The sequence below is a fragment of the Nerophis ophidion genome, linkage group LG08 (assembly GCF_033978795.1).
Source record: "Nerophis ophidion isolate RoL-2023_Sa linkage group LG08, RoL_Noph_v1.0, whole genome shotgun sequence".
NCBI classification, from domain to species: domain Eukaryota; kingdom Metazoa; phylum Chordata; class Actinopteri; order Syngnathiformes; family Syngnathidae; genus Nerophis; species Nerophis ophidion.
Window position 1 is genome coordinate 1,957,888 of NC_084618.1, and position 27,400 is coordinate 1,985,287.

A 27,400-nucleotide genomic window follows, 5' to 3' on the forward strand; every position below is an offset into this window, starting at 1 on the left:
CAAATCATACAATCTTGTAAGATGTTCCATTTACATTCAAATAAATTGATCCATTTTCAAATCCATTTTTTATTTTTAATTAAATAAAAGTAAATCGTAAACCTGGCTTCAATTTAAGCGCTATCTTGGGTTCCAGACCACTTCCAGTCTCGCACCCATCACTGCTAACCATGCTTTCTCTCCCTCTCGCTCCTGCATTAAAGTCCTACTGAAAGCCACTACTAGCGACCACGCAGTCTGATAGTTTATATATCAATGATGAAATATTAACATTGCAACACATGCCAATACGGCCGCTTTACTTTACTAAATTGCAGTTTTAAATTTCCCGCAAAGTATCCTGTTGAAAACGTCGGTATGATGACGCGTGCGCGTGACGTCTCGGATTGTAGCGGACATTTCGTTCCAGCCCCGATCCCTGCAATAAGTCGTCTGCTTTAATCGCATAATTACACAGTATTCTGGACATCTGTGTTGCTGAATCTTTTGCAATTTCTTCAATTAATAATGGAGACGTCAAAGAAGAAAGATGTAGGTGGGAAGCGGTGTATTGCGGCCGCCTTTAGCAACACAAACACAGCCGGTGTTTCCTTGTTTACATTCCCGAAAGATGAAGCTTTACTAAGGAACAGAGCGGTCAAGCAAACATGGTTCCCTACCACATGTCAACCGGCAGGTTTCGGTGAGAAAATGGTGGTTATAAGTCTTGCTCTCACCGTAGACATGAGCAGAGAGCTTGCGTTGTTCCTCATGCAGCTGAGGACTCTCTTGCCTCCTCCCACCAGCCGCCGCTGACTGTCGGATATTTCCACCGTGGAGAAAGAAGGAAAAAAAAAAAAAAAAAATCTCAGCCCGGCCCGACCGGCAGCCTTCGCCTCGTCGAGAAACGTGGCTCCACTCGGAGACACTGGCGGTGGCCACAGCCCTCTGACTTTCAGGTTGTACAGGTACGACCATATAATCTCACTAAAATACTAGTAACACGATAAGCAGATAAGGGATTTTCCAGAATTATCCTAGTAAATGTGTCTAATAACATCTGAATCGCTCCCACTGCCCTCTTTTTTTCCCTAGTCCTTCACTCTCACTTTCCTCATCCACAAATCTTTCATCCTCGCTCAAATTAATGGGGAAATCGTCGCTTTCTTGGTCTGAATCGCTCTTGCTGCTGGTGGCCATGATTGTAAACAATGTTCAGATGTGAGGAGCTCCACAACCCGTGACGTCACGCGCACATCGTCTGCTACTTCCGCTACAGGCAAGGCTTTTTTATTAGCGACCAAAAGTTGCCAACTTTATCGTGGATGTTCTCTACTAAATCCTTTCAGCAAAAATATGGTGAAATGATGAAGTATGACACATAGAATGGAGCTGCTATCCCCGTTTAAATAAGAACATCTCATTTCAGTAGGCCTTTAAGTTACTCCAAATAAAAACAGCAATTGTATTTCAAGTATTTGTCATTTATTTCATCTTATTCTGAGGATTATGGTCTGATTTCACTATCATGAGGCCATCTTTAAGATGAATCATGCAAAAAACAAACCAAACCCACAATCAATTCACCTCCAGGTGTCATCCTCCCCCTTTTTTGTCACTATTGCTCCCATAATAGTGAGTATTGTGCACTCTTGGCTGCACTTGATCCATGCATAGAGGTCAGTTTGGGACTTTCCCAGCAGCCTCGTCATTGTCAAAGGCACCTAACACTTATAGAAAAAGAAAAAGAAAAAGGTCTGAAAACATATTTTAGTCTGGGTTTAACGGAGTCTGGTGTTGAGGCAAAGTAGTGAAAGTTCCTGAGAAGAGATCGTTTGGTTTGTGAAGAGAGCAAAAACAAAAGAAAACAGGAATAATTCATTTTAAGAATGATAAGGGGATTAAAAAAACGTACCATTGAAGCACCTCTTTGAAAGATAATCACAATAAGTGTAAGTTCAGTCCTGCTGGGGCCTCAGAGACCTTTGTTGAAGTACACACTTTGTACGGCGTCGCCGTGCTTGGACAGGATGGCGGCACGCAGTTCCGGCTCTAGTTTGGACACGGCGATGGAGCTGGAAGGGGGGAAGAAGGAAGAGCAACGTGGTCAGGCTTTAATTGGTGTTGGAGAACAATTTATCATGTTTTCCTGACTATAACCCGCTACTAAGGACGGCGTGGCGCAGTGGTAGAGTGGATGTGCGCAACCCGAGGGTCCCTGGTTCAAACCCCACCTAGTACCAACCTCGTCACGTCCGTTGTGTCCTGAGCAAGACACTTCACCCTTGCTCCTGATGGGTGCTGGTTAGTGCCTTGCATGTCAGCTCCCTCCATCAGTGTGTGAATGTGTGTGTGAATGTGGAAGTAGTGTCAAAGCGCTTTGAGTACCTTGAAGGTAGAAAAGCACTATACAAGTACAACCCATCCATCCATCCATTTTCGACCGCTTGTTCCCTTTTGGGGTAGCGGGGGGCACTGGCGCCTATCTCAGCTACAATTGGGCGGAAGGCGGGGTACACCCTGGACAAGTCGCCACCTCATCGCAGGGCCAACACAGATAGACAGACAACATTCACACACTAGGGACCATTTAGTGTTGCCAATCAACCTATCCCCAAGTACAACCCATTTATCATTTATTTACTTTTTCCCCACGCTTTGAACCCTGTAGCTTAGAGCTGGCCTTTTATTAATATCTTGATGTTTTGAAGCCATATCACGATACACGATATATATCTTGATATATATCGTGTATCGTGATGATCCTATGTGTCTACATTCAAACATTCTTCTTCAAACTCTCAGGCTTGTCCCTGACAGTTTGACTATGTTTTAGTTATTTCCTCTGCATTTGTCTTTGTTTCCTCTGTGTGTGTAGTGTTTCCTGTCAGCGCTCTTATTTTGTTGGTTTCCTGTCTTTCTCCCTGAGTGATGTGTCCCCTCAGCTGCGGCTGATTGGCACCTGGCCAAACCTGGTGTCAATCAGCCCGCTCCTATTTAGACTTGTTTTCTCCTCCAGTCTGTGCTGGATTATTGTCATGTATTGTGGCTCCTGTCGTGTCGTGCAGAGTTGCAGTAAGATATATTTGGTAGCGGTTTGTAGCTTACTCTGTCAGAGTTAGTTTGCGACGAACCCCAAGATGCAGAGAAGGAGGCAGGCATTGAGTGAGAAAACATGATTTAATCTTTAACACGAAACCAAAACCTGCGATGAGTTGGCGACTTGTCCAGGGTGTACCCCGCCTTCTGCCCGATTGTAGCTGAGATAGGCCCCAGCGCCCTCTGCGACCCCAAAAGGGAATAAGCGGTAGAAAATGGATGGACGAAAACAAAACCAAACAAAGGGTGCAACAAAAAGCCCGCACGAGGTGGATAACAAACTGGGCTATGGAAAAACAAACTTGGAAGCAGGGAATAAAAGACAGTAAGCTACAAACCGCTACCAAATATAGCTTAACGCAACGCTGCATGACACGACAGGAGCCACAATACATGACAATAATCCAGCACAGACTGGAGGAGAAAACGGGTCTAAATAGGAGCGGGCTGATTGACACCAGGTGTGGCCAGGTGCCAATCAGCTGCAGCTCAGGAGACACAGCACTCAGGGAAAAAACAGGAAACCAACAAAATAAGAGCGCTGACAGGAAACAAAGACAAATGCAGAGGACAAAACTAAAACATAGTCAAACTGTCAGGGACACACTGCAGTAATATTTGCTCATTTTCAACTTTCATGCAGAGAGGGAAATCACAACTAAAACAGCGGAACAAACATTCATGTCATTTCCAACACAGAAAGTGCAAGATTGTCAGAGACGTTTTAAAACAAGCTATGAGTGCACTTTTGTGCATGATGTCACTAAGATGACATATCAAAACAAAACTAAATTAAAGTGCACTTTTTGTACAGAACGCCACAACAATAGTTTAAAACAAACAAAGTGCACTTTTGTGCATGATGTCACACAAGATATTTCAATAAGTGTCAAATAAAAATGAGCTGCGTAACAGGAAATCAAATAGTGTATGTCCTTCGCTATGTGGTAGCTTCCTGCGGACGTTATCTCCTTCTGTTCTTGACTATTTTGTTTCTGGAAATTGTTGCATCGCCATTTTGTCGGTGTGCCACTGAACAGAGATGTTGACATGCGGAGTTTCAAGCACTCTTCATTCTCTAGCGGGGGACTTTTCAAATGATGCTACAATTTAGCAGTAGGTGCTACATGCTTTGCAAGCATGCCTGTTCGACATCTTCCCGCTTGAAGCCAAACCACCGCCAGACAATGGACGCCCTGCAGTTTTTTCTAGGAATTCATTCTTCCTTCATTTGTTAGCAGATTGGCACCTTCTCTCTCTCGTATTACCACTCGCACCACTCCCCTAGCATCACAGCTAATGTTACCCATGCTGCTACCTCTCATGCGACAGTTTGTGACGCGTGTAAGAAGGTGCGCTTGTTTTAAGTCTGTTACAAGTTGATACAGGAAAGAGTGAGAAGAGCCTGTAGACCAGGGGTCAGCAACCTTTTTGAAAGCAAGAGCTACTTCTTGGCTACTGATTCATGCCAAGGGCTACCAGTTTGATACACACTTCAATAAATTGCCAGAAATAACCAATTTGCTCAATTTACCTTTAATAAATACATCTATATATAGAAAAAAATGCGTATTTCTGTCTGTCATTCCTCTTCTTTCCTGACAACTTAAATCAATTATCAAGTACATTTATTTTTTTTATTGTAAAGAATAATAAATAAACTTTAATTTAATTCTTCATTTTATCTTCTGTTTTTTCGACGAAAAATATTTGTGAAATATTTCTTCAAACTTGTGATTAAAATTAAAAAAAAATATTCTGGCAAATCTAGAAAATCGGTAGAATCAAATTTAAATCTTATTTCAAAGTCTTTTGAATTTCTTTTAAAATTTTTGTTCTGGAAAATCTAGAAGAAATAATGATTTGTCTTTGTTAGAAATATAGCTTGGTCCAATTTGTTATATATTCTAACAAAGTGCTGATTGGATTTTAAACTATTTAAAACATGTCATCAAAATTCTAAAATTAATCTTAATCAGGAAAAATGACTAATGATGTTCCATAAATTATTTTTTTCAAAAAAGATTCGAATTAGCTAGTTTTTCTATTCATTTTTTTCAGTTGAATTTTAAATTTTAAAGAGTCGAAATTGAAGATAAACTATGTTTCAAAATTGTATTTTCATTTTTTTCGTGTTTTCTCCTCTTTTAAACCATTCAATTAAGTGTGTTTTTCATTATTTATTCTCTACAAAAAACCTTACGTAAAAGGAAAAAAAATGTACGACGGAATGACAGACAGAAATACCCATTTTTTAAAATATATATATATAGATTTGTTTATTAAAGGTAAATTGAGCAAATTGGCTATTTCTGGCAATTTATTTAAGTGTGTATCAAACTGGTAGCCCTTGGCATTAATCAGTACCCAAGAAGTAGCTCTTGGTTTCAAAAAGGTTGGTGACCCCTGCTCTAAAGGCCTAGTGGCCACATGCGTGGACAGCACCTTTTAGCTCTTTTTTCCAAAATTGTGTACACTACTGAATTGGGGTCTTATGGCCACTTATGTGGACACTTATACTGCCATCTGGTGGTGTCAGAAGAGTACAACATACAATGGAACTTGGGGTAAACATAAGAATTAGCATGTCACTAAACATGAAGTACACGTTTGTGTAGTGTGAATTATTTGTGAAGTGAATTATATTTATATAGCGCTTTTCTCTAGTGACTCAAAGCGCTTTACATAGTGAAACCCAATATCTAAGTTACATTTAAACCAGTGTGGGTGGCACTGGGAGCAGGTGGGTAAAGTGTCTTGCCCAAGGACACAACGGCAGTGACTAGGATGGCGGAAGCGGGAATTGAACCTGCAACCCTCAAGTTGCTGGCACGGCCACTCTACCAACCGAGCTATACCGCCCCACATCATATAAAAAGATGATGCTTAGTTTTTATTCTAATTAGGGTCCAATAAGCCCAAACAGCAAAGAGAAAAAAGGCACGCACGGTAAAAATGCATTTTGTGATTAAATATTTACTGTACATGATAAATGCCAGAGTTTTTTGTGTTAAGCACACGAGTTGAAGTGAAGTGAATTATATTTATATAGCGCTTTTCTCTAGTGACTCAAAGCGCTTTACATAGTGACACCCAATATCTAAGTTACATTTGAAGCAGTGGGAGCAGGTGGGTCAAGTGTCTTGCCCAAGGACACAACGGCAGTGACTAGGATGGCGGAAGCGGGAATCGAACCTGCAACCCTCAAGTTGCTGGCACAGACACTCTACCAACCGAGCTATTCCGCCGAGTTAAGGTGTTATTATTGACAACCACAATAAAAAAAAGTAATAGTTACCATTTCTGTGGGAACAAAGAGCAGGCTGCCGGCACCATGAAGACCAAACTGTTGGAAAAAAAAAAAGAGTTGAAAGTTGTGTTTATCCCTGAGACTTCCACAATAAAATCCTCTCATCACGCCAGATGTTGTACTTACAAGACGCCCACCATCATCACTTGAATGGGCCCGTGGAGATACGTGATTCTCTGTCAAAAGAAAACAATGTTTTTATTGGAGCTTTCTCAGCAAGGCAGCAAAAAAAAAAAAAAAAAAAAGGAAAGGGGGGGGAGCTAACCTGCATGAATTTGTATTTCTCCAGCCTCTGCATAATGATGGGGAGGATGACTGCAAAAGATAAATACAGCCATTAATAAGAAGTTTTTCAAATGTTCTAGACATACTCATTCCTGGTGCGGCCATGGTGATCCTGGAGATGACCACCTGGGTGATGCCTTTCACCGCCGCCTTCTGCACAGGTGAGACAAACACTCCTGAGAAGTAGTACTAGCAGGGAACTAAATACATGCAAAAATACAATAAAATAAAAAGGCCTCACTTTTGAGTGGCCGAGTTTGTTCCCATTTTCATCGGTGACAGCGATGCCGTTGAGGATTTCCCTGAAGAAAACAAGAACCAGAATTACAGCATTATTCCTTCGTCTATATTGAAGTACAAACCCCGTTTCCAAATTGTGTTAGATGTAAATATAAACAGAATACAATGATTTGCAAATAATTTTCAACCCATATTCAATTGAATGCACTACAAAGACAAAATATCTGATGTTCAAACTCGAAAACGTTTTTCTTTTTTTAAAATAATTAACTTAGAATGTTATGGCTGCAACACGTGCCAAAGTAGTTGGGAAAGGGCATGTTCACCACTGTGTTACATCACCTTTTCTTTTAACACTCAATAAACGTTTGGGAACTGAGGAAACTAATTGTTAAAGCTTTAAAAATTGGAATTCTTTCCCATTCTTGTTTTATGTAGAGCTTCAGTCCTTCAACAGTCCGGGGTCTCCACTGTCCTATTTTATGCTTCATAATGCACCACACATTTTCCATGGGAGACAGGTCTGGACTGCAGGCAGGCCAGGAAAGTACCCGCACTATTTTTTTACGAAGCCACGCTGTTGTAACACGTGCTGAATGTGGCTTGGCATTGTCTTGCTGAAATAAGCAGGGGCGTCCATGAAAAAGATGGCGCTTTGATGGCAGCATATGTTGTTCCAAAAGCTGTATGTACCTTTTAGCATTAATGGTGCCTTCACAGATGTGTAAGTTACCCATGCCTTGGGCACTAATGCACCCCCATACCATCACACATGCTGGCTTTTACACTTTGCGTCGATAACAGTTTGGATGGTTCGATTCCCCTTTGGTCCGGATGACACAATGTCGAATATTTCCAAAAACAATTTGAAATGTGAACTCGTCAGACCACAGAACACTTTTCCACTTTGCATCAGTCCATCTTAGATGATCTCGGGCCCAGAGAAGCCAGTGGCGTTTCTGGATGTTGTTGATAAATGGCTTTCGCTTTGCATAGTAGAGCTTTAACTTGCACTTACAGATGTAGCGACCAACTGTATTTAGTGACAGTGGTTTTCTGAAGTGTTCCTGAGCCCATGTGGTGATATCCTTTAGAGTTTGATGTCGGTCTTTGATACAGGGAGGGATGGAAGGTCACGGTCATTCAATGTTGGTTTCCGGCCATGCCGCTTACGTGGAGTGATTTCTCCAGATTCTCTGAACCTTTTGATGATATTATGGAGCGTAGATGTTGAAATCCCAAAATTTCTTGCAATGTCACTTTGAGAAAGGTTGTTCTTAAACTGTTTGACTATTTGCTCACGCAGTTGTGGACAAAGGGGTGTACCTCGCCCCATCCTTTCTTGTGAAAGACTGGGAAGCTGTTTTTATAGCCAATCATGGCACCCACCTGTTCCCAATTAGCCTGTACACCTGTGGGATGTTCCAAATAAGTGTTTGATGAGCATTCCTCAACTTTATCAGTGTTTATTGCCACCTTTCCCAACTTCTTTGTCACGTGTTGCTGGCATCAAATTCTAAAGTTAATGATTATTTGCAACAAAAAAAATCAAATATGTTGTCTTTGTAGCATATTCAACTGAATATGGCTTGAAAAGGATTTGCAAATCATTGTATTCTGTTTATATTTACATCTAACACCATTTCCCAACTCATATGGAAACAGGGTTTGTAACAACCTATGTTATGGACAAAAATATATTCACATGAATGTGCTTTAACATACTAATATTCAACATGCTATATTTTTATGAATAAATGATATACCTGCTCAGTAGTCTAGTGGTTAGAGTGTCCGCCCTGAGATGGGTAGGTTGTGAGTTCAAACCCCGGCCGAGTCATACCAAAGACTATAAAAATGGGAGCCATTACCTCCCTGCTTGGCACTCGGCATCAAGGCTTGGAATTGGGGGTTAAATCACCAAAAATTATTCCCGGGCGTGGCCACTGTGGCTGCTCACTGCTCCCCTCACCTCAATTCAGTAGTATTATTTTTATTATTATTCAAGTTTTAAATCTCTAGATCAACATTAGGGAAAAAAATTTAAAAAACACAAAATATTAGGGGTGTAACGGTACGTGTATTTGTATTGAACCGTTTCGGTAAGGGGTTTTCGGTTCGGTACGAGGGTGTATCGAACGAGTTTGTAAACTGAAGTCTTAACAAGCTGCTCTGCTTTCTGCCTCTGTCTGAGCAGTGAGCACCCAGCATTGTCCCGCCCACACAACCATCTGATTGGTTACATACAAAGCCAATCAGCAGTGCGTATTCAGAAAGCATAGAGTCAGTGCTCCGCTGTCGAGATGAGCAGATCTGTGTTTAGCAGGTGAGCAGCGGACATCGTACACTCCCCAAATGATAAAAAACACTTCCCAGTCACAACTATCACAAATATCACTATGAGCCCGCTGACCTTCTAGAAACTTAAACTGCAGCTCAGCTCGCTCAGTCGAGGTGAAGGCTAATTAGCTTTTAGCATTACGTTAGCTCATTTTGCTGTGTGTGTGTGTGTGTGTGTGTGTGTGTGTGTGTGTGTGTGCATAATAAAAGTCAACTATAGGCTTCCCAAATGCTGTAATAAATTAAGCATGATGAGTTGACTTGAAACTGTTTAATGTTGCACTTTTTATATGTAGAAGAAAGGTTTTGTCATTTTATTTAATCTGTGCAACAATTTGAGGCAGTTTAATGTGGATTAAAGTGGGCAGAATTATTATAATGTTCCCAATGTTAAAAGGATAAAGCCATTGTTTACAAATTTGGTAAATAAATAACCCAAAAATGTATATTTTGTTGTTTTCTTACTGTGCCGAAAATGAACCGAAGCGTGACCTCTAAACCGAGGTACGTACCGAACCGAAATTTTTGTGTACCGTTACACCCCTACAAAATATGAAATATTTTCACCCAATAACTTCGTAGGTGGAATATTTGAGAATATATAATAATTGGAGCTTTCATTTGGGATTTTGATTCATTATTATTTTTTGAGCAATGACACTTAAAAACAAATCACACTTATATAATTGGGGATCCAAAAGTCTCCTGCTCATTAAAGTGTTAAAAAATAAATACATTGTTTTTACTGTTTACTTTTAGCACAATAATCTCGAGATCAACTTCAGATATAATTTTAAGTTTTATTGTTGTTTATGTTTTGTTTGTTTTAGGCCCTTCTTTTAAAAAAAAAAAAAAAAACAGCTCAGTTTTTTATATGGCGAAACACAAAATATGCAATATTTTCCCCCAAAAATATTTCGAAGTGGAATATTTAAAGGCCTACTGAAAGCCACTACTAGCGACCACGCAGTCTGATAGTTTATATATCAATGATGAAATATTAACATTGCAACACATGACAATACGGCCGCTTTAGTTTACTAAATTGCAGTTTTAAATTTACAGCGGAGTTTCTTGTTGAAAACGTCGCGTATGATGACGCGTGTTTGTGACGTCTCGGGTTGAAAGGGACATATTAGCCCAGCACCACACACGGCTGAAAGTAGTCTCTTTTCATCGCATAATTACACAGTAATTTGGACATCTGTGTTGCTGAATCTTTTGCAATTTGTTCAATTAATAATGGAGACGTCAAAGAAGAATGCTGTTGGTGGAGAGCGGTGGATTGCAGCTGCCTTTAGCACCGAGACACAGCCGGTGTTTCTTTGTTTGTTGTTTAACACAGAGCGGTCAAGCGAACATGTTTTCTACGTTAACCAGCAAGGTTTTGGATGGGAAAATTGTAATATTAAGTCAGCTCTTACCGGAGACTTCAGTGGATTTCGCGACTTCCTCCTGCAGCTGTCAAAAAGGCAGCTGTGATCTTGGCTCCTCCATTGGCTTCTCTCAGAGACACTGGCGTTCAACAGCAGCCATCCGACTTTCAGGTATGTTTTTACAATCTCACTAAAACACTATTAAAACAATAAGCAGATAACGGATCTTCCAAAATTATCTTAGTAAATGTGTCTAATTACATGCCACTGCCGCCGCCTGGAGTCGTCGCTTTTTCTTTTTTTTTTGTGCTTTACTCTAACTTTCCTTATCCACAAATCTTTCATCCTCGCTCAAATTAATGGGGAAATTGTCGCTTTCTCGGTCCGACTAGCTCTTGCTGCTGGAGGCTCACATTATAAACAATGTGTGGATGTGAGGAGCTCCACAACCCGTGACGTCACGCACACATCGTCTGCTACTTCCGGTACAGGCAAGGCTTTTTTATTAGCGACCAAAAGTTGAGAACTTTATCGCCTTTAGTAAATGTGTCTAATTACATCCCACTGCCGCCGCCTGGAGCCGTCACTTTTTCTTTTTTTTTTGTGCTTCACTCTAACTTTCCTCATCCACAAATCTTTCATCCTCGCTCAAATTAATGGGGAAATTGTCGCTTTCTCGGTCTGAATAGCTCTTGCTGCTGGAGGCTCACATTATAAACAATGTGTGGATGTGAGGAGCTCCACAACCCGTGACGTCACGCACACATCGTCTGCTACTTCCGGTAAAGGCAAGGCTTTTTTATTAGCGACCAAAAGTTGCGAACTTTATCGCCTTTACTAAATGTGTCTAATTACATCCCACTGTCGCCGCCTGGAGCCGTCACTTTTTCTTTTTTTTTGTGCTTCACTCTAACTTTCCTTATCCACAAATCTTTCATCCTCGCTCAAATTAATGGGGAAATTGTCGCTTTCTCGGTCTGAATAGCTCTTGCTGCTGGTGGCCATGATTGTAAACAATGTTCAGATGTGAGGAGCTCCACAACCCGTGACATCACGCGCACATCGTCTGCTACTTCCGGTACAGGCAAGGCTTTTTTATTAGCGACCAAAAGTTGCAAACTTTACTGTCGATGTTCTCTACTAAATCCTTTCAGTAAAAATATGTCGATATGGGGAAATGATGAAGTATGACACATAGAATGGACCTGCTATCCCCGTTTAAATAAGAACATCTCATTTCAGTAGGCCTTTAATGTGACGTAATCGCAGCTTTGAATAGGTCAATAATTCAAAATGACATTAATTTTGATTCATTATTATTTTATAAAGAAAGAAACAGCCTACATGGCAGCTTTGTGTTATAAGAGTAAGCATTGCAACAATTTCTTGTTACATTTCACCTGTTGGCTCTTTTATACCACTTTTTATGTTTTTAATTATTTTTCCAATTGTATTCTTAATATGTGCCGTTTGGCCTGTAAAAAATAACCCCCGGGCCGCACTGTGGACACCCCTGCTGTACTAGTACCGGTACAACCCTAATTTCTACACACAATTGTTTTGCTTTGCATGCTCTTCCTGGATAAATGGGATACATTGCAGTTCTGTGGGTAACACAGTTTGTTCAGCTCGCTAGCACACGTTGTTTTTAGCATCTTGAGCGCACACAAGGAAATAGGATGCCAATGTTGTGGAGTGGGACTCACTGTTGCCTCATCATGGGAATGTTGACACAGTTGGCCGCCGCCACGGCCGCGAAAGGGACCCATCGTGCGACCAGAGGGGGCGCTCTCTGCGGGAGGGAGCAAAACATTGGCGCCATGTACAGATGAAGGTCGCACGGCGGCAGCTTAAAGCGAGTGGCGGTACCTTCGTGTAGAGGTTGAGCCCCACCGCCGTAGCCAAAGCCGTGCTGGTCGCCGTGACGTAGGCCACGCCGATCTGCCTGAGACGCACAACAATCGCTTTCACCACGGTGATGATGACAGATGTGACGGAAGCGAGGCTCTTACTTGGGGGTGATGCTTGAAGCGGCGTTGCGGTTGGTGTAGTTGACCAGCGCGTTGAAGGACTGATTGACCCACTGCCAGAACACCACCGCGGGGACCGTCCTGGAAAGACAAGACCGTCCAAGACATGTCTGGCACAAAGTTTACTACCAAGTAGCATTTGTGTCGATCGCTGTTAAAGGGGAACATTACCAAACGCTTATTGAGTGTTGTTAAAAGAAAAGGTGATGTAACACAGTGGTGAACATGCCCTTTCCCAACTACTTTGGCACGTGTTGCAGCCATGAAATTCTAAGTTAATTATTATTTGCCCAAAAAAAATAGTTTATGAGTTTGAACATCAAATATGTTGTCTTTGTAGCATATTCAACTGAGTATGGCTTGAAAAGGATTTGCAAATCATTGTATTTTGTTTATATTTACATCTAACACAATTTCCCAACTCATATGGAAACGGGGTTTGTATAATATTTTCAGTAATAACGTATCAATTCCTTCTTTTTAGGCCCAGGATGTACTACAGGGGGCAGTACAACGAGAGCCGCTTTTACGTCCTGCACCAGGACTTCCTCCGATACTTGCGGAACAGGTCAACATAACAGAACACGGACATTTACCGGTTTTACGGCGGCTGACGGGGGCGAACGCTTACTGGGTGACGCAGTTTGAGTGTGGCCCTGCTTGGGCCGCACCATACTGAAGCAGAATGAGCCGACCGCACCAGGCAAGAATTTTTTAAAAACATTATCTAAATGACGGACATTTATCCACGAAAATATGGACGAGCTGCCGATTGTGGGTTTGATGGTGAAGTAGTACAAACAACTACAGCAGTTTTATGAAGTCTTGTAATATTAATTTAGAGCTTGTACCTTGGAGAGTGGACTTCTACGGTATCTCCAAGACCATCGGCAGTTTCTCCATATTTTCATGAATACATTATTTTGAACATTCTTGGTTGGTGTTATGGATTCATCCCGCCTCAGTATGGTGCAGACCAGCACCAACTGCTTCCCTCAAATGACCTAGCAACACGCTCTCTGTCTTCAAGGATTTATTTCCTTAAAGGGGAACATTATCATCAGACCTAAGTAAGCGTCAATATATACCTTGATGGTGCAGAAAAAAGACCATCTATTTTTTTAACCGATTTCCGAACTCTAAATGGGTGAATTTTGGCGAATTAAACGCCTTTCTGTTTATCGCGCTGGAGGCGATGACATCAGGATGTGACGTCGCCGAGGTAACACACCCACCATTTTCATTTTCAACACATTACAAACACCGGGTCTCAGCTCTGTTATTTCCCGTTTTTTGGACTATTTTTTGGAACCTTGGAGACATCATGCCTGGTGGGTGTGTTGTCGGAGGATGTAACAACACTAACAGGGAGGGATTCAAGTTGCACCACTGGCAAGAAATCTGCCGCCAGACCCCCATTGAATGTGCCAGAGTGTCTCCACATTTTACAGGCGATGCTAAGACAGACATGGCACAGAGATGTATGGATAACCTGCAGATGCATTTGCAACGATAGTCAACGAAATCACAAAGGTGAGTTTTGTTGATGTTGACTGCCAGCTAATCGATGCTAACATGCTACGCTAATCGTTGCTAACATGCTACTTACCGGCGGTGCTAAAGCAGACATGGCACAGAGATGTATGGATAACCTGTAGATGCATTTGCAACTATATTACGTTTCCTTCCACCCACATTTAATGCGAAACAAACACTTACCAATCGACGGATTTAAGTTGCTCCTGTGTCAAAAGATGTGAAAGTCCTGATCGTTTGGTCCGCACATTTGACCGGCAATGCTAACGCAGCTATTCGGCCATGCTATGGCTATGAATAGCGTCAATAGTTTGAGTTTCTTTTTCAATATTTTCATACTCCAACCATCTGTTTCAATACATGCGTAATCTGTTGAACCGCTTAAGTCGCTGAAATCCGAGTTTGAATCCGAGCTAATGTCACTATATCTTGCTGTGGTATTCCCATTGTTTGTTTACATTGGCAGCACTGTATGACGTCACAGGGAAATGGATAGTGTCTTCGCAGAGAGCGAAAATAAGGCACTTTAAAGCTTTATTTAGGGATATTCCGAGACCGGTAACATTTTGAAAAAAACTTCAAAAAATACAACAAGCCACTGGGAACTGATTTTTATTGTTTTTAACCCTTTTGAAATTGTGATAATGTTCCCCTTTAATTTTGTTGACGAAAAATTTTCGACGACCTTTTTTTTCCTGACTAAAACGAGACAATAACTAAATAAAAAATAATTTATGTGGACTAGGACCATGACGAGGTGCATTGACATATTCGTCAACGAATAAAAAACGGGACGAAAATGTCTGCAAGAGACGAGATCGTTAGGGAGAGGCGGGAGGAGTTGGGAAGAGAACCAATCAGAGTTACGTAAACGTAGTTTGCGTTTGAGACTGACCCGGGAATGCGCTGCAGAAGACAGCATGTCAACGCCGGGGAGGAAGAGGAGAGAGGACATATGGGGAAATGTTATATTTGACGTCAAAGATAACAAGACGCAGTGTAAGAAATGCAGCACCAGGATTACAAGGGGAAAACACAACAAACTTGAAGCGACATTTAAGGTCCAATCACCCCGAAATCCGCACCCAGGTAAGCATTTTCCACAACATACAACTCATTCCACGTTATCCCGTTTATTACACGGCTTACTCGTGAAATACTAAATTTGAAACATAATTTTCATCAAAATACGACTTGTATCGGTGACTTTTCCGCTGTTTTGCTTTGACTTTCAGAAATTGAAGGGAAAGTTTACATATTAGTCGACTAAATCTACTGTAGTTTTCGTCGACTATAATCTTATGATATTTTGTCAACTAAAACTAGACTAAAACTAAAACAATTTAAATAACAAAATTATGACTAAAACTAAATTACATTTTAGTCAAAAGACTATGACTAAAACTAAATCAAATTTTGCTGTCAAAATTAAAACTGGTGTCAATGTGAGGTTTCATTTCTTTACTGTCTAAAAACATACAAAGCAGGATTAAAGGCCTACTGAAAGCCACTACTAGCGACCACGCAGTCTGATAGTTTATATATCAATGATGAAATATTAACATTGCAACACATGCCAATACGCCCGCTTTAGTTTATAAATTGCAATTTTAAATTTCTCGCGAAGTGTCGTGATGAAAACGTCGCGGTATGATGACGCGTGCATTTGATGTCTCAGGTTGTATCGGACATTATTTTCCAGCCCGATCCCAGCTATAAGTAGTCTGCTTTCATCGCATAATTACACAGTATTCTGGACATCTGTGTTGCTGAATCTTTTGCAATTTGTCCAATTAATAATGGAGGAGTCAAAAAAGAAAGATGTAGGTGGGAAGCTTTTAGCCTTTAGCCACACAACACAGCCGGTGTTTCCTTGTTTAAAATTCCCGAAGGTGAAGCTTTACTATGGATCAGAACGGTCAAGCGAACATGGATCCCGACCACATGTCAACCGGCAGCTTTCGGTGAGAAAATTGTGGTAATAAGTCGCCTCTTTCCGGAGACATCAGCGGAGCTTCCGTCCTGCTGCAGCTGCCGTGACTTCCCTCAGACTCTGGCGTCAACACACCCGTGGCCACACCCCTCTGACTTTCAGGTACTATTTAATCTCACTAAAACACTAGTAACACAATAGGCACATAAGGGATTTTCCAGAATTATCCTAGTAAATGTGTCTAATAACATCTGAATCACTCCAGCTGCAATCGTCTTTTTTTTTTTTTTCCCTTTCTAGTACTTTACTCTCTAAACGTCTTCATCCACGAATCTTTCATTCTCGCTCAAAATTAATAAGGAAATTGTCGCTTTCTCGGTCCGAATAGCTCTAGCTGCTGGTGGCCATGATTATAAACAATGTTCAGATGTGAGGAGCTCCACAACCTGTGACGTCACGCGCACATCGTCTGCTACTTCCGGTACAGGCAAGGCTTTTTTATTAGCGATCAAAAGTTGCCAACTTTATCGTCTATGTTCTCTACTAAATCCTTTCAGCAAAAATATGGCAATATGGCAAAATGATGAAGTATGACACATAGAATGGACCTGCTATCCCCGTTTAAATAAGAACATCTCATTTCAGGAGGCCTTTAACAAAACAAAAGGGGTCAAATTGTTCAAGATTTAGTCTACAGAGTTTCCTTGAATTGCCGCCAGGGCGCTAATTAATTTAAAAGCTCTTCTCACTTCGGCGCTTACCAAAGGCATTCGGTAAATTTAGGCCTGCGCTTTTACATTTGAGTGTGATGTAAGGATACCATCATGAAAAGCACATTTAATTAAAAAAACGTTATTATGGTCTTACTAGGGCTGGGCAACGATTAAAAATTTTAATCGAAGTTAATCGCACTTTTCTCTGATTAATCGCGATTAACTGCATTGTATACACAAAGCCCAATAATGAATACAAAAGTAGTGTGTAGTGCACCTTTATTGGAATATTCTCCCACATGAACAAAAGCGCCAAAACATTTGTTGTGCAAACACAATTTAAATCAGTCCTTGTTAAACAGTAGCAGTTAAATAGCATATTTGATGAAAATCAACTCCAAAAATGTAAATACAAACATTTAAGCTTATTGCCACTGCCAGGGTATTTAAGTTATCCTGTTTGTTATGGAAAATAAATATAATCTACATACAAATCTCTGAGCCACAATCATAACATCTGAACAGGCAATTGCTGAGGTAACAGCAGAAACATTTTTTTTATCAGGGATCTTATGTTTAAAAAACCTATATTATAGGTAGTGGGCTGTTTTAGGGAAGTTTTGATCAAATTATCCGTAGTAGCAATATTAATAATGTTGTGTTTATTCTGCGTAGTGCACTTAAAATAATTATGACCATATCTAGGAATTGATATGATGGGAATTTTCCGATTGTTTGCTTGGTGCTTTGATAAACTGAAGGCATCATATACATGGTACTATATTGTGATGTTATGAGAACTACCCTACCCAGCATGCAACAGGAGTGAGGAGCATGTATAGGTTGTGTCGCCATGACGGCATCTTGTATGTTGTGATATGCACGCTCTGAAAGTAAACGTTAAGAAGTCAGCCAACACTCCTGGTCTGCATTATTCATAAATAGACAGACAACACATATACTCCGCTGCTTCACAGGCCGCTGGATGTAGCCGGCAAAGTATCCCCATGCTAGCTAGCCGCTCTAGCAAGCACGCCTCATTCAGTCCAAAACGGCCCGATCTATCCACATCCAGAATTGTCTGGCGGTCGTAAGTGATCCCGGAGTGACCACGCTGTAAGCCAGCCATGAAATTTACAGAATTGTCCGGTATTTTTGCCAAATGTTCCATCTTTACCAAGAGCCCCTCCACGCCGGGCGACGCCATCTTGTTAAGAAAAGGCGTTAACAAAATAAAAGCATGTAAACAACATACGCAAATGTGCGATAAAATAATTGTCGGCGTTAATAGATTGATGAGTTAACTCATAATTAACGCATTAATTTGCCCACCCCTAGGTCTTACCTTTACTTATAAATGAAGTCCATGCGCAGCTCCTTCTGATCAAAAGCATCGATAACTTGTTTATAGAAGTCTTCCTTATCTTTCTTCAGTTTTAAAAGTCTCTTTGTCTCGATGGAGATCTTCCTTTATTACCTCCTGCTTCGATTGAAAGTCCAGTTTAGAAAACTGTTTTATTTTAGATATGTAATCCTCCATGTTAAAAGTGCAAGCAAACGATCGCTGCTCACTCTTGCTGCTTGTTGTCACTTCTTCTGCAGCCGAGTAGTCGCAAGAAGGATCACTAGCGCCCTCTACCACCAGGAGGTGGGAGTCATTTAATGACTCATATTTGACACACGCAGCTACGGTATATTAATAAAACATAGCTGCTTACTGTTCTTTTTAGCATATTCAATAGCTTGGACCTTAAATCCTACTGAATAGCTCTTAATCTTCTTCCCTTTATGCGATTTCAAATGATTGAAATCAGTCTCCTCCATTTTGAAAATGATGACAGGGTAAGTGTCACTCGTGACGTGACGAGTTTGACCCAGTGGAAATTCTAGGAATATGCTAATTATTTGGCGAAACGACATTGACTCGGCGGTAATGCTAAGCATGCGCTAATTATTTTGCAAAACGAGTTTGACCCGGCAGTAATTCTAGGCAGGCGCATACTATATACCCGGCGGAAATTCAAGGAAATACGGTATTTTATTGATCATGGATCAGGCTAAGTGCCTTTGGATCGATGTTTTGTGTTGATTATGAACATTATATGCAATAATCACAATCAGAATCGTTTTTTTTTGCCATTGTTTGAGAACGGGTTCACAAACTAAGAGTTTTTCTTGGTGCAATCGTGCAACATAAAACACATAACGCAGAATAGGAAATAAAAAATACGGTTTTCAACAATAAGGTTGTCACAATACCAGAATTTCAGTAGTCGATAACTACATTTTTACAATTTTCAGTACCATAAAAAACAAAAAAACGAACCCATGCACAGATTCACTACTTTATTGAAACATGTTTCAAAGTGTTAGCTACCTCTCTTTGTTTATAATGTATATTTTCTGCTGGATCTACTCTTTATCTTTATCTAGCTGTTACATGTACTGTAACGGCTGTAATGTGTGTGTGAAAAGCCATAAATATTTAGGGCTATATCAGTAAACATTGATTGATTGATTGATTGATTGATTGATTGATTGATTAATTGATTGATTAATTGATTGATTGATTAATTGATTGATTGATTGATGTGACTGGGCCGGCACGCAAAGGCAGAGACTTTAAGGTTTATTGGGACTCTGTACTTCTCCCTACGTCCGTGTACAAAACGGCGTTTTAAAAAGTCATACATTTTACTTTTTGAAACCGATAGATGATTCCCGATATTACATTTGAATGCATTTATCGGCCTGCCGGTATTATCAGACATCTTTAATACTGTTGACAACTCAAATGCAATACATGATATATTTTTTGGGGACATTTGGGTCACTGATGAGAGACTCTCTTTGAAGTACCTGTAGAACTGGAGCATGGCGCCCGTGATGGCCATGCCTCCTGGCACCTGAAAGGACATACGTCCGATGAGGTTCATGCGGTCCCCCGTGTCGGGGTGGAAGGCGGAGTCATAGAGCTTCTTGGCGTAGTGGAGCTGCTCCTCCGTGGTGCCCGGCGGGACGGAGCCTGCCCTGAAAGGTGGAAGGTGCACTTGAACGCAGCACGCACGAGATCACACTGCGCACGCCAGCTCCCGGTCTTACCTGCAGCTCTCCACTAAGGCTTTGGCCTCGTCCAGGCGAGAGTCCGGCAGGAGCGCCGTCCGCCAGTCGGTGATGTTGAAGAAGTGCTTCAGCCGGCCCGTGAATGTGGACTGGTCCCATCGCGGTGCGTCGATGTCGAACGTGGAGGTCAGCGCCATGGCGGTTCCTGGCGGGCTAATCCAAGGCGGCTGGTCTTGCAGACCTGAAGAACAGGCAGTTATTAGTTATGGGTCAGACGCATACTTGCCAACCCTCACGGATTTTCCGGGAGACTCCCGAAATTCAGCACCTCTCCCGAAAACCTCCAGGGAAAAATTTTCTCACGAAAATCTTCCGAAATTCAGGCGGAGCTGGACGCCACGCCCCCCTCCAGCTCCATACGGACCTGAGTGAGGACAGCCTGTTTTCACGTCCGCTTTCCCACAATATAAACAGCGCGTATGCCCAATGACGTTATAACTGTAGAATGATCGAGGGCAAGTTCGTGGTTTCTTTTGTGGGTTTATTGTTAGGCAGTTCCATTAACATCCTCCCAGCGCGGTAACAACACACAACAACAGCAGTCACGTTTTCGTCTACCGTAAAGCCACACAGCAATGAATCATCAGAGAGTATGTTCAACGTGGTTAGAAAAATAGTGACAGAGAATAATAGAACAAGGATGGACAATTCAACCCTTAACTCAACAATGAGTAAATTGGTGTTATGTGTGTATATATGTGTAAATAAATAAACACTGAAATTCAAGTATTTCTTATATATATATATATATATATATATATATATATATATATATATATATATATGAAATACTTGACTTGGTGAATTCTAGCTGTAAAATACTCCTCTCCTCTTAACCACGCCCCGCCCCCCGCCCCCGACCCTCACCTCCCGAAATCGGAAGTCTCAAGTTTGGCAAAAGTTTGCACACACCTCCTTCACTGTGTTTTCATGACTATTTACATTGTAGATTGTCACTGAAGGCACCAAAAGTATGAATGAACACATCTGGAGTTATGTACTTAACAGAAAAAAGGTGAAATGACTGAAAGCATTTTTTATATTCTACTTCCTTCAAAATAGCCACCCTTTGCTGTGATTACTGCTTTGCACACTCTTGGCATTCTCTCCATGAGCTTCAAGAGGTAGTCACCTGAAATGCTTTTCACTTCACAGGTGCACTGCAAAAAGTCAGTGTTCAAAAACAAGAAAAAAATAGGAGTATTTTATTTGAACTAAGCAAGGTTATCTGCCAATAGAACAAGAAAATTTGGCTTGTCAAGACTTTCCCAAACAAGTAAAATTAGCTAACCACAATGAACCCAAAAATACCTTAAAAAAGTATATTCTCACTAATAGGCAGTGCACTTTTCTTGGTAGAAAAAAAAGAGACCTTTTGGTCAATATGTTGAAAAATATTCTTAAATTAAGTAAATGCTAGTGCCATTATCTTGACATAATGGGGCGGTATAGGTTGGTTGGTTCCAGGTTCGATCCCCGCTTCCGCCATCCTAGTCACTGCCGTTGTGTCCTTGGGCAAGACACTTGACCCACCTGCTCTCAGTGCCACCCACACGGCTTTAAATGGAACTTTGATATTGGCTTTCACTATGTAAAGCGCTTTGAGTCACTGGAGAAAAAGTGCTACATAAATATAATTCATTTCATAATATGTGCTGATTTTTTTGCTTCATGCTTTATTTAAGTAAGAAATAATTACTTTAAAAAAGTAGTTTATACTTGCGAGTGTTAATGACACAGCTTTGCAACAGTTGATATTCCAGTTTCAAGCATGTTTCTACTCAATATAGGTCATCAAATCTCAGCAACAAGCTGTAATATCTTACTGAGATCATTTAGGACCAAAACCCTTAAAACAAGTAAAACACTTACATAAAAACTGCTTAGTGAGAAGAATTATTTTATCAGACAGAAAATAAGCAAATAGCACCCTTATTCGAGATATTTAATCTTACTTGGATTTCTGTTTTTGCAGTGTGGGGTTGAAGCACAATGATCAGTTGTGCTTTCTGCGCAGCTATTCTTTAAAAAAAAAAGTATATTTGCTAACTATTAGTTTATTTGCAATGCTAATGTAATGGCTTTTATAATCCAGCCCATGACAATTATGAAACACCGACACAGTATCAGTGCAGGCAATACAGCTAGTGAGTGTGCCATACACTCTTCGAGGTATCATTTACTAGGGGTGTAACGGTACATAAAAATTTCGGTTCGGTACGTACCTCGGTTTAGAGGTCACGGTTCGGTTCATTTTCGGTACAGTAAGAAAGCAACAAAATATACATTTTTGGGTTATTTATTTACCAAATTTGTAAACAATGGCTTTATCCTTTTAACATTGGAACATTATAATAATTCTGCCCACGTTAATCCACATTAAACTGCCTCAAGTTGTTGCACGGATTAAATAAAATGACAAAACCTTTCTTCTACATATAAAAAGTTTAACATTAAACAGTTTCCATTGAAACTGTTTGATGTCAACTCATCATGCTTAATTTATTACAGCATTCGGGAAGCCTGTAGTTGACTTTTATTATGTAAGTGTTGTATTTTTATCAACATGTGATAGCAGGGACCCTGCTATTCAAAACTAGGCTGCTAAATTACTAGTGATTCATGTAACTATAGCTGAAAAATAGTACAATTGCAATAGGAGAGACTATTCATCCCTAAACACAATTGAGTTCAATGAAATAACACAGACAGGGCTTTGCTGCCCCTAAAACACGCACGCACGCACGCACGCACGCACGCACGCACGCACGCACGCACGCACGCACACACACACACACACACACACACACACACACACACACACACACACACACACACACACACACACACACACACACACACACACACACACACACACACACACACACACACACACACACACACACACACAGAGAAAAATGAGCTAACGTTACGCTAAAAGCTAATTAGCCTTCATATCAAGCCTATACTGCGAGCCAGCTGAGCTGCAGTTTAAGTTTCTAGAAGGTCAACGGGCTCATAGTGATGTTAGTAATAGTTGTGACTGGGAAGTGTTTAGTATAATTTGGGTATAGTCCGCTCCTCCACTGCTAGATGAATATCTGCTCGACGCTAAAGCATTGACTACATCGTTCTGAAGTCTGAATACGCACTGCTGATTGGCTTTGTATGTAACCAATCAGATGGTTGTGTGGGCGGGACAATGAGGCAGAGACAGAGGCAGAGACAGAGGCAGAAAGCAGAGCAGCTTGTGAAGACTTCTGCTTCCGAACTTGTTCGGTACGCCCGCGTGCCGAACCAAAACCCCCGTACCGAAACGGCTCGATACGAATACACGTACCGTTACACCCCTATTGTTAAGACTTTAACTTAGAAACACTTTCGGTACACCCCCGTACCGAACCGAAACGGTTCAATACAAATACACGTACCGTTACACCCCTATCATTTACTCATCACTATTAAATACAAAACAGTACTACTCTATATTTCTATTATATTTATGGTGCAGAAGTGTTTTAGGCCACAATAAAATCAGAGTTTTACACTTTGTCACTAAATCCTAAACAAGCTCCCCCCAGTAGACAATCCTGCACTAGAAATCATTGACCAACTCCTGGTGGAAAGGAACAGCATCGTCCACCACTAATTATTCACATGCCTCGTTGAATATTATCAGTGGCTGTTTTCGCAAGGTTTCAGAGGAGAATGCGTGACCCGGCCTGGTTTGTTCTGGTTCTTGTTTGCTTTCAATGTGAACCCTGCAAGAGCCAGAAGGCCTGTATCTAAGGCGTGACATAACGCTGAGTTTTACTAACATGCCTGGAAGTGATAGGGCCTACAGGCCATTCCTTCTGCAGAATGTAGGTCATCAGCAGAGGAAAGGGAGCCTGTGGATTTAAGTAAGATGTGCAAAGGCCTGCAAAAATGTACTTGGAAGAACACATGGATGCATAAAAAGTTGTTGGCATGCCTAATTGCTGCATCAGCAAACTATTGCATCGGTCAGGAAGTTGAATTAGTCTCCTGTGAATGTGTGTACATTTAACCATGGCGTAATGATAAGTGTGGCCAGTAGATGGCAGTCAAACATAAGAGCTTTGTGTAGACTGCACTATGATGGCAATATTACTCATTTACCATTTATAAGTAAACACCAACATTTTATAAGATCCATTGAAAATACAGAACACTACACCTGGCGCTCAAAAATGTTTTAGTACGACTTTGGTAAGCTATGAAGCCGCACCGCTTGATGGATTGTCGGCGCATTAAACATACGAGTATTATTATGGTGTGTGTATAAGGTGAGACATTATCCGGCCTTTTGTTTTGTAATATTATGCAAAAGCAGCTTTTCTTACAATATCATGTTAGACCAGCTCGACATCCATTGCTTTCGGTCGCCCCTGAGAGGGGGTGTGAGGGGGGGGTGTATATTGTAGAAGTCCGGAAGAGTTAGTGCTGCAAGGGTTTCTGGGTATTTGTTCTGTTGTGTTACGGTGCAGATGTTCCCCCAAAATGTGTTGGTCATTCTTGTTTGGTGTGGGTTCACAGTGTGGCGCATATTTGTAACAGTGTTAAAGTTGTTTATACGGCCACCCTCAGTGAGACCTGTATGCCGTTGATCAAGTACACCTTGCATTTACTTACATGTGTGTAGAAGCCACATATATTATGTGACTGGGCCGGCACGCTGTTTGTGAGGAGGGAACACGGACTTGACGACAGGTTGTAGGGGACGCTAAAGGCAGTGTCTTTAAGGCACACCCCCAATATTGTTGTCCGGGTGGAATTCGGGAGAATGGTTGCACCGGGAGATTTTCGGGAGGGGCACTGAAATTCGAGTCTCTCAGGAAATCGGTGCATGCCGTGTTATACAGCAGCTGTGCCGCTGTATAACACCGGCGGGCCAGCTCTAATGTTAATTTGATATTTCTCCAAGGGCCAAATAAAATTACACGGCGGACCAAATTTGGCCCACGGGCCAGAGTTTGACACCTATGTTTTAACTGATTTGTGAAATACCCTTCACCTATGGTGTATTCTCTGAGAACATCTGTTTTTGTTTCAAATGTTTTGAGGCATTATTTCTATTTTTTTACATTAGAATAGTCCACTAGACTGACAAGAGACATTTTAAAGAATGGGCTGTTAGCTGTTTTTTGTTTAAATATCATTAACCTGTTTTGAGGCATTATTTATATACAAGAGGTTATTTTGAATATTGCTACCTCTGTGCTTTTTCTATAACTGTGAATGTTACATAATATAAGTTTGACTTATTTTGTTATACTGTCAACAGAGGATAAAAAACTGCTTTAATTAAATAAATATATTATTTATAAAGCAAGTTCAAGTATCATTGGCAAATATTCTCCTAGTCCAGGGGTAGGGAACCTATGGCTCTAGAGCCAGATGTGGCTCTTTTGATGACTGCATCTGGCTCTCAGATAAATCTTAACTGATATTGCTTAACACTACAAGTAATGAATAATTCCGCTGGTAATCAGTGTCAAAAATAACGTTCAAAATATAAAACATCCTCATGCATTTTCATCCATCCATCCGGTTCCTACCCCACCTGTTCAAGAAGTCGCATTAATGGTAAGAAGTATTTTATTTATTGTTGGTTAGCTTCAGAATAACAATGTTATTAAAAAGAATGAGAGACTTACTATACGCTAAAAATGTTGGTCTTCCTTAAAAATGCACGCATTTAGTCTTGAAAAAAATATTATACGGCTCTCACGGAAATACTTTTTCAACACTTTGGCTTGTATGGCTCTCTCAGCCAAAAAGGTTCCCGACCCCTGACCTATGGTGTATTCTCTGAGAACATCTATTTTTCTTTCAAATGTTTTGAGGCATTATTTATATTTTTTTTTACATAAGAATGGTCCACTAGACTGAGAAGAGACATTTTAAAGAATGGGCTGTTAGCTGTTTTTTGTTTAAATATAATTCACCTGTTTTGAGGCATTATTTATGTGTATATTATATCAATTATATTATATATCTCTACGCTGCTGATCCGCTTGAGATGGTTTCCTGTGGACGGGACTCTCACTGCTGTCTTTGAGCCACTATGGATTGAACTTTCACAGTATCATGTTAGACCCGCTCGACATCCATTGCTTTCGGTCCCCTAGAGGGGGGGGGGGTTGCCCACATCTGAGGTCCTCTCCAAGGTTTCTCATAGTCAGCATTGTCACTGGCGTCCCACTGAATGTGAATTCTCCCTGCCCACTGGGTGTGAGTTTTCCTTGCCCTTTTGTGGGTTCTTCCGAGGATGTTGTAGTCGTAATGATTTGTGCAGTCCTTTGAGACATTTGTGATTTGGGGCTATATAAATAAACATTGATTGATGATTGATTGATGAAAAGAGGTTATTTTGAATATTGCTACCTCTGTGCTTTTTCTAAAACGGTGAATGTGACTTATTTTCTTATGCTGTCAACAGAGGAGGAAAAAATGCTTTATTTAAATAAATATATTATTTATAAAGCAAGTTCAAGTATCATTGGCAAATGTTCACCTAGTCCCGGCCTTTTTTGGGGGATTTCAGAAAATGGTCAGCCTTTATATCTGTTAAAGAGGGAAAGATAAGTGACAGCTCACAGAAAGTGTGCAACAGAGGCTGGACAAACTGGCTTTACAGGCCAGAGAACATCTGCTTAACTCCACTGTGCACCAAATACTCTTTTGCAGCCTTCATCCTGATTAACATGCGTTTAACAGTGTTTGCAGACTCCCGTGTGGTTAGATTGTGTGAATGGAGTTGCTGTGAAATACAAACTATGTCAGTGCAGTGACGCAACTTCGTGTTTCGCGTTACCTGACCGCGCTGCCTCTTCGAGCCCGTAGCGACGCGGAAAAGAAAAAACACCCACAAACATGTGGACATTAGCACTTACTGGAACAATTAAGGACATAAAGCTCACCTTTACGTGGGTCGTCCGCCGCCTGTGAGGAGAAGCTGGAAGCTAATCAAACGTGCTCGTGTGGCAGTAGTAGTCATGTGCACGTGGCAAGCTCTCCGCCAATGAGGTGCCGGGGGGCGACTGATGCGGAAGTCGAATCGCTCCTAAAGCCCGCCCAATCTAATAGTAGAGACAAGCTAACTTGCAATGCGCACGCTGTGGATGATTTTATAAATTAAACACGTCCACAAAAGTCTCTAAATTCAACTTATTTTGTAAAGATGTGTGGACAAAAAAAACGGCTTACTTTTCCGCCGTAGGGGAAAACATAGACATGTTAGAAGTAGACACAGTATTGGATGCTGTGACGCGAGAAATTCGGCCGCCATCTTGAAGTGGTGATGAGGAGCCGGCGAGCAGTCTAAACCAGTGGTTCTCAACCTTTTTTCAGTGATGTATACCCCCTGTGAAAATGTTTTTAATTCAAGTACCCCCTAATCAGAGCAAAGCATT

The 27,400-nt window shown here is 41.0% G+C and overlaps 1 protein-coding gene across 3 annotated transcripts; it reads right to left on the minus strand.

Moving 5' to 3' along the window:
- Nucleotides 1-1,442: 1,442 nt before the first annotated feature.
- Nucleotides 1,443-27,064, minus strand: sfxn2 (sideroflexin 2). 3 transcript variants are annotated; one of them, XR_009807720.1, is made up of 13 exons: nucleotides 26,909-27,064; nucleotides 19,944-20,145; nucleotides 19,701-19,871; nucleotides 12,642-12,740; nucleotides 12,499-12,574; nucleotides 12,336-12,421; nucleotides 6,915-6,975; nucleotides 6,760-6,826; nucleotides 6,654-6,703; nucleotides 6,515-6,564; nucleotides 6,377-6,424; nucleotides 1,895-2,054; nucleotides 1,443-1,799 (listed from the first exon to the last, which is right to left on the minus strand). XR_009807720.1 is itself a non-coding variant. In XM_061907457.1 (13 exons), the coding sequence occupies exons 3-13, from the start codon at nucleotides 20,099-20,101 to the stop codon at nucleotides 1,955-1,957; spliced, it is 966 nt and encodes a 321-aa protein (XP_061763441.1). In that variant the 5' UTR covers nucleotides 20,102-20,145; nucleotides 26,503-26,552; nucleotides 26,909-26,983; the 3' UTR covers nucleotides 1,443-1,954. The 3 variants fall into 3 exon arrangements, 2 of the variants coding, with proteins under 2 accessions (XP_061763441.1, XP_061763439.1); XM_061907457.1 differs by adding an exon at nucleotides 26,503-26,552 and having other exon boundaries at nucleotides 1,443-2,054; nucleotides 26,909-26,983; XM_061907455.1 differs by having other exon boundaries at nucleotides 1,443-2,054.
- Nucleotides 27,065-27,400: the final 336 nt, after the last annotated feature.

Bases quoted from the DNA above. Each gene is read 5' to 3' on its own strand.
- sfxn2 (XM_061907455.1), bottom strand. From the start codon at position 20,101: ATGGCGCTGACCTCCACGTTCGACATCGACGCACCGCGATGGGACCAG. The intron at 12,422-12,498 runs GTACCGCCACTC...TCCCTCCCGCAG, and splicing joins GGCTCAACCTCTACACGAAG to AGAGCGCCCCCTCTGGTCGC. The intron at 6,425-6,514 runs GTAAGTACAACA...TTTTTCCAACAG, and splicing joins GTGATGATGGTGGGCGTCTT to TTTGGTCTTCATGGTGCCGG.